This window comes from Melitaea cinxia, chromosome 2, assembly GCF_905220565.1.
Source record: "Melitaea cinxia chromosome 2, ilMelCinx1.1, whole genome shotgun sequence".
NCBI classification, from domain to species: Eukaryota; Metazoa; Arthropoda; class Insecta; order Lepidoptera; family Nymphalidae; genus Melitaea; species Melitaea cinxia.
In genome coordinates, this window is record NC_059395.1 from 18,971,846 (window position 1) to 18,979,885 (window position 8,040).

At 29.4% G+C, this 8,040-nt stretch overlaps 1 protein-coding gene across 1 annotated transcript; it reads right to left on the reverse strand.

The window, feature by feature from the left end:
- Nucleotides 1-18: 18 nt before the first annotated feature.
- LOC123661206 (putative RNA polymerase II subunit B1 CTD phosphatase RPAP2) lies at nucleotides 19-1,888 on the reverse strand. Its single transcript, XM_045596194.1, has one exon. It carries the CDS (start codon nucleotides 1,786-1,788, stop codon nucleotides 76-78), a length of 1,713 nt encoding a protein of 570 aa, XP_045452150.1. The 5' UTR covers nucleotides 1,789-1,888; the 3' UTR covers nucleotides 19-75.
- Nucleotides 1,889-8,040: the final 6,152 nt, after the last annotated feature.

Below are 8,040 nucleotides of genomic sequence, written 5' to 3' on the forward strand. Positions count from 1 at the left end.
GAGAAGAAAACAGCATAATTATATTTTACAGAAATAATTTTATTTAAATATACATATTAAGTTACTTAAAAAATATTACTCAATGGTAAGTTGGGTATCATTAACATTTAAAAGTCTATCAATGTCTGTAAGCCATAAAATTAGTCTATCTAAGTAGCCACCATCTTGTTTATAACTCAATAGTAACAATTGCAAATGTTGGAATGCAGTTGGTTGCTCTAATAAATTCTCTAATCTCTTATCTCTAATAGACAATAACCTAATTAAAATAATAGCAATCAATGTCCACTGTATTGGTTTAAACATTATGTTATTAGCTTTCAATTTGAATGTATTGACGAGCAACTGTATATCAGAACTAATTGTTAATGTAAGCAGTCGTAGTGATTTAAGCAAGTCTGGTAAAACTTTATTTAAATGTTGGCAAACTATTCTTCTACGTAAGGCATTCTGTGCATTTTTATCTACTAATGGCAAATGTGTTGTATTCTCGTCTCCATTAGACGTCTCCTGTTCCACATACTGAAGTTCTGGAATTTCAGTCTCACCAGCAAAAAATGCTTTCACTTTTAGCTGCATTCTTTTACTTTCCTCTTTTAGAGTTGAGTAATCTGGTAATGGTTTTGTTTCTCTAGCCAATGTTTGAGCATCATACTGCCTGTCTTCTAATTCTAACATATTAAGCTTACGACACAAAGCCTGATACTGATCATACGTATTTGAGTTATAAAATATGCTCTTTGCGTAGTTGTTTAAGTATTCTTTAATACATTGCCCCTTATCTGCTACCATTTCTTTTACTTTTTCTTCACCAAAGAGAAAGAGTAGTGTGTCTATTGTGAACCACTCAGCCAAACACTTCTCAACTTCGATGATGACAGATGCCATACAAGGTTGTTTCTTCTGTGGTAATTGTTTGTGAGGTATTTTGTTTAAGTTTTCATTAGTACAAGTGGATTCATTCGCAGGTGTATTTAATAGTATGGGATCAATTTTTCTTTCAGGTTTTTCTATTACTTCACCCACTATGTTTAATGGATTTGGAACAGGTTTTCTAGAAGATTCCATTTTATGTGTATTTTGGCTAACATTGATTTTGTCATCCGTATTTTCTTTATTTTGATTGCTATTATTTTCAACATTGTTGTTAATAATATTATTTACAGTATCTAATCTTTCTGATTTAATTTTATTGTGGTATGTCTGTATATCACAAAGGGTTGCTTTTGAGATATCTTTAATTGATGTAAAGTTTTGAGATTCAGATTTCAAGTCAATTTTCTCCGTTAAGCTTAAATCTATTTCTTGTCCTAAAACACCCGCTGAGTCTAAAGGAAGAAGATAAAACTTTGGTATATCTTCGTAGTCTCTAAACCATAGGGGACTAGTTAACATTTGTTTCTTAATGTGCATTGCAGACTTATAACAAATATTACTACAAAAACTTTTTCGTGCTGTAATATCATATACCTTGTTAGTTTTCATAGATATTCGATACTTTTGCTTCGGTATGTCCTTCTCAGACAGAGTTCTTTGACACAACGGGTAGCCACATAAATGCAATATGGATCTTTCTTCAATCACATCTTCGAAGTGAGTTTGATTGATGTCAGATAAACACTTAAGGAAAAACTCCTCTGTTACACATTTTTCTAAGAGACTTTCAACAATTGACTGAGCTCTTTTGTTACATTCCCGTTTCTTAAGGATCGCCTGGCGTACTTGCTCTTTTGTCAGTTCTTCGATTTTAGTCGGTTTTTTTAAAGGCCTTTTTTTTTGAGTTTCCATTTCGATGTTATTGTAAAATACTTAAACTATTACGAACTATTTCACAATAACAAACAGAAAATAATCTGAAATGTCAATCACATGTCAAATGTCAATAACTCCGAGTATGCACCTACCCCACCCCAGTCTGCAAAATAATGATACCTGTAATAAAAAAATACTAATCGATAGATTTTAAATAGCTCAATTCAAAGAGCAACATGGAGGGGAGTAGCCATGTACAGGCGTTCCCCTCTGTCAAGGTATAAGGCCAAATAGCCATATGCAGACAATAAAACTAGTTGCAGCCGCACTGATCACTAGACTAAATCTAGTTACGCGATTGAATCAACGTCCTTGAAAAAATTCCAAATTGTTCTGATTTTTGCTGCAAAAAAAGATCTGCCACGTCAAATTTACTAAAACATGGCGTTACCTTTCATACGTAAGTATTTTTTAATCACATTAATAACTTGTATACTTCTTTTAAACATTTTTTAAACTTAAAAATTACAAATATTATCGGTCGTGTTGACTCGATTTGTTTACCAACACAGGCCGCTCGCTCTCATACAATATGCGGATCGGTCGAGCGATTGATCGGAGTCTATTTCCGAGAAGTCACTGTCGCCGAGCGATGGTGTTGTTACCGGTTTGTTTGTAGATGGTTATCGATAAAAACGGCAAAGGCAAAAAAGGAGACAGACATTTTTGAGATTTTGATTTATTTAAAATATTATATTGCTAGCTTTTTTTTAATAAACATAGTTATATAATAGAATTGCATTAAATTAAATATAATACACGTATTATGAGTATTAATACATTTTACTAGAATTACTTAATGTGAACTTCCACCATATTGTTTTATATAAAAATTTGGCAGGTTTTCTAAAAATCCAAATTTAAGGGATACATGAAAAAAAATGTAATAACAGATTAACCTGGACGCCCACAAAAAATAGTGTAATTTGTTCAGATCATATCAATACCACTAACTTTCAAGTGTTGGCGACTAATAGAAGGATTAGTCGAGGGCACCAAACCAACACTAACGCCACACTGTTTTTGTCCGGTAAGTTTTTTTTTCTTTCATGTACAAGGTAATCAAGATATGGTTCACCTTAGTCATAGTAGTGAAATGAAGCTTAGATTTATCAACTTTGAAAATTAACAATGTGCATTCTTTCAGAGTCATCAACAAATCATTAAATCTAGCAGATGACTCAAAATGTATGTTAACTTTAAATCGTTTATTGTAGACTGGCATTGTTTGGCACAACAACGTTGCACCAAACGTATTGTGACATAATTATAATAGTTAGACATATGCTGTCGCGACACTTTTTAACCGACTCCCAAAAAGGGAGGAGGTTCTCAATTCGACTGTATTTTTTTATGTATGTTACTTCAGAACTTTTAACTGGGTGGACCGATTTTGATGATTTTTATTTAATAGAAAGCTGATGTTTATCATGTGGTCGCGTTCAAATTTCATCGAGATCTGATAACAACTTTTTGAGTAACCTTTGATAACGCGTATATATTACGTATATTGTATTACTTGGCGATGTAACTGAGGTCAGTTTTTTTTTTCGTTTGTGAACAAATTTAATTATTGTAGATAATGATATGTTGTACAAAGTCTTACTACATTATATATTTCTATTATCATTAGTTTTTGCAGCGCACGCAATGTAAGGAATTTTTTAGGTTATTTTTTTATCCCTTGGGTTACATTATTGGAGTTTTAGTAACGATCCCTAATATTTTTGAAAATATAGTATAACCCATGTCGCTCAAGGATAGTGTAGCTTCTCAACGGTAAAATAATTGTTTGAATCGGTCCAGTAGTTTCGAAGCCTATTCATAGCTAATAAACAAACTATCAAATCTTTACTCTTTATAATCGTTTATTTTACATGAATATGTTTGATTTGTAGTATATAATAAATTAAGTCTATTTTTATAATAACATCTTACCTTTGTATCACTTTAAAAACCTTATTTACCTAACAGAATACTTGAATTTATCGATAATGCATATCGACAGTTGTTACAACCACGGCTGTAAGAAACTTGTCAGTGTAGTTGCGGCGTGTCATGTACTGTAATGACACAGAATGTATCTATGTGTGTGTGAAAAATGAGGTGTGATTTTAATTTAGTATGTGTGAGTTTCGTAGTGACAGATGATTATTTTTGTGTGGGAATTAGATACCTACCCCACCCCAGCCTGCAAAATAATGATATTTGTAATAAAAAAAATACTAATTGATAGATTTTGAATTGCTCAATTCAACTACGTTGTCCTTTTAAATTGCTCACCTCAAATTATATAATTAAAAATCAAAATTTAAAAAAAAAAACAAATATTTTCAAACTCCTATATCTTTCGATGTATACAATATTTTAAATTGCTCAAAGTGTTAAAAAACTGCTCAAGTTGCATTTATAATTGCTCAAGTATAGTTTGGAACAGATCCACTTCCCTTAATTTTTAAATAAATATAAATAGTTTGAACAAATAAAATATTGATATTTGTAAAAAAAAAAAATACTAATCGATACATTTTCAATAGCTCAATTCGACTACGTTGGCCTTTTAAATTGCTCACTTCAAATTATTTAATTAAAAATCAAAAAAGTCGTTGAAAAAAATTCATTTATCAATATTTTCAAACTCCTATATCTTTTGATGTATACAATATTTTAAATTGCTCAACGTGTTAAAACCCTGCTCAAGTTGCATTTATAATTGCTCAAGTACAGATTTGAACAGCTCCACTTTCCTTAATTTTTAAATATATATAAATTGTTTGAACAAATAAAATAATGATATTTGTAAAAAAAAATACTAATCGATACATTTTCAATAGCTCAAATCAACTACGTTATCCTTTTAAATTGCTCACCTCAAATTATTTAATTATAAATAAAAAAAGTCGTTGAAAAATATTCTTTTATCAATATTTTCAAACTCCTATATCTTTTGATGTATACAATATTTTTAATTGCTCAAAGTGTTACAGAACTGCTCAAATTGCATTTATAATTGCGCAAGTACAATTTGGAACAGCTCCACTTTCCTTAATTTTTAAATAAATATAAATAGTTTGAACAAATTTAACGTTTATATCATAAGACAGGTGAACGCTGCGCGTGCGCATAGACAATGATGCGAAGCCAAAAAATTGCGGATATTCGTAATAAAAAAGATACTAATCGATAGATTTTCAATAGCTCAATTCAACTACGTTGTCCTTTTAAATTGCTCACCTCAAATTATTTAATTACAAATCAAAAAAGTCGTTGAAAAATATTCTTTTATCAATATTTTCAAACTCCTATATCTTTTGATGTATACAATATTTTAAATTACTCAACGTGTTAAAACCCTGCTCAAGTTGCATTTATAATTGCTCAAGTACAGATTTGAACAGCTCCACTTTCCTTAATTTTTAAATATATATAAATTGTTTGAACAAATAAAATAATGATATTTGTAAAAAAAAATACAAAAAAAAATTGATTTTTAATTATATGATTTGAGGCGAGCAATTTAAAAACAACGTATTTGAATTGAGCTATTGAAAATCTATCGATTAGTATCTTTTTTATTACGAATATCCGTAATTTTTTTGCTTCGCATCATTGTCTATGCGCACGCGCAGCGTTCATCTGTCTTATGATATAAACGTTAAATTTGTTCAAACTATTTATATTTATTTAAAAATTAAGGAAAGTGGAGCTGTTCCAAACTGTACTTGAGCAATTATAAATGCAACTTGAGCAGTTCTTTAAAACGTTGAGTAATTTAAAATATTGTATACATCAAAAGATATAGGAGTTTGAAAATATTGATAAAAGAATATTTTTCAACGACTTTTTTGATTTGTAATTAAATAATTTGAGGTGAGCAATTTAAAAGGACAACGTAGTTGAATTGAGCTATTGAAAATCTATCGATTAGTATCTTTTTTATTACGAATATCCGCAATTTTTTGGCTTCGCATCATTGTCTATGCGCACGCGCAGCGTTCACCTGTCTTATGATATAAACGTTAAATTTGTTCAAACTATTTATATTTATTTAAAAATTAAGGAAAGTAGAGCTGTTCCAAATTGTACTTGCGCAATTATAAATGCAATTTGAGCAGTTCTGTAACACTTTGAGCAATTAAAAATATTGTATACATCAAAAGATATAGGAGTTTGAAAATATTGATAAAAGAATATTTTTCAACGACTTTTTTTATTTATAATTAAATAATTTGAGGTGAGCAATTTAAAAGGATAACGTAGTTGATTTGAGCTATTGAAAATGTATCGATTAGTATTTTTTTTTACAAATATCATTATTTTATTTGTTCAAACAATTTATATATATTTAAAAATTAAGGAAAGTGGAGCTGTTCAAATCTGTACTTGAGCAATTATAAATGCAACTTGAGCAGGGTTTTAACACGTTGAGCAATTTAAAATATTGTATACATCAAAAGATATAGGAGTTTGAAAATATTGATAAATGAATTTTTTTCAACGACTTTTTTGATTTTTAATTAAATAATTTGAAGTGAGCAATTTAAAAGGCCAACGTAGTTGCATTGAGCTATTGAAAATCGAACGATTAGCATCTTTTTATAACGAATATCCGCAATTTTTTTGGCTTCCCATCATTGTCTATGCGCATCTGCAGCGCTCACTTTACCGATATAAACGTTAAATTTGTTCCAACTTTATATATTTATTTAAAAATTAAGGAAAGTGGAGCTGTTCAAATCTGTACTTGAGCAATTATAAATGCAACTTGAGCAGTGTTTTAACACGTTGAGCAATTTAAAATATTGTATACATCAAAAGATATAGGAGTTTGAAAATATTGATAAAAGAATATTTTTCAACGACTTTTTAATTTATAATTAAATAATTTGAGGTGAGCAATTTAAAAGGACAACGTAGTCGAATTGAGCTATTGAAAATCGAACGATTAGCATCTTTTTATAACGAATATCCGAAATTTTTTTGGCTACCCATCATTGTCTATGCGCATCTGCAGCGCTCACTTTATCGATATAAACGTTAAATTTGTTCCAACTTTATATATTTATTTAAAAATTAAGGAAAGTGGAGCTGTTCAAATCTGTACTTGAGCAATTATAAATGCAACTTGAGCAGTGTTTTAACACGTTGAGCAATTTAAAATATTGTATACATCAAAAGATATAGGAGTTTGAAAATATTTGATTTTTTTTTTTTAATTTTGATTTTTAATTATATAATTTGAGGTGAGCAATTTAAAAGGACAACGTAGTTGAATTGAGCAATTCAAAATCTATCAATTAGTATTTTTTTTATTACAAATATCATTATTTTGCAGGCTGGGGTGGGGTAGGTGAATTAGATACAGTGTGCATGTGTGTAATTTCCCCCCGCAAAAAATGACAGACAGTTTTGTATCGGTAACAAACGCAATGGCTTCTCTCCTCCGTGTTGCTCTATGGCTCAATTCAACTACGTTGTCCTTTTAAATTGCTCACCTTAAATCATTTAGTTAAAAATCAAAAAAGTCGTTGAAAAATATTCATTTATCAATAATTTCAAACTCCTATATCTTTTGATGTATTTTTTTATATAATATTTTAAATTGCTCAATGTGTTAAAAAACTGCTCAGGTTGCATTTATGATGGCTCAAGTATAGTTTGGAACAGATCCAATTTTCTTAATTTTTAAATAAATATGAATAGTTTGAACAAATAAAATAATGATACTTGTAAAAAAAAAATACTAATCGATAGATTTATAATAACTCAATTCAACTACGTTCAACGTTGTCCTTTTAAATTGCTCACCTTAAACTATATAATTAAAAATCAATATAGTCGTTGAAAAAAAAAAATTATTTATCAATATTTTCAAACTCCTACATCTTTTGATGTATACAATATTTTAAATTGCTCAAAGTGTTAAAGAACTGCTCAAGTTGTATTTATAATTGCTCAAGTACAGTTTGGAACGGCTCCGCTTTCCTTAATTTTTAAATAAAATAACGCTTCGATTTACTTTCAATTCAATATTTTAACAATATTATATTGCATTTTTAATCAATTCTCATCTCAAAGTTGGTAACAAACTTAATAAAGTAGGTAGGTAGTAGATTAAATTTTGATCTCAACAAAGCTGTCAATCACATGAACATCGAGCGTTTTAATTGCTAAATCATAGTGCTAAATATTATTTGAAGTTTTGGTGCTTACAGCCAGCAATAGTGT

What these genes read in the sequence shown, in the direction of transcription:
- LOC123661206 (XM_045596194.1), bottom strand. Translation starts at nt 1,788, where the DNA reads ATGGAAACTCAAAAAAAAAGGCCTTTAAAAAAACCGACTAAAATCGAA.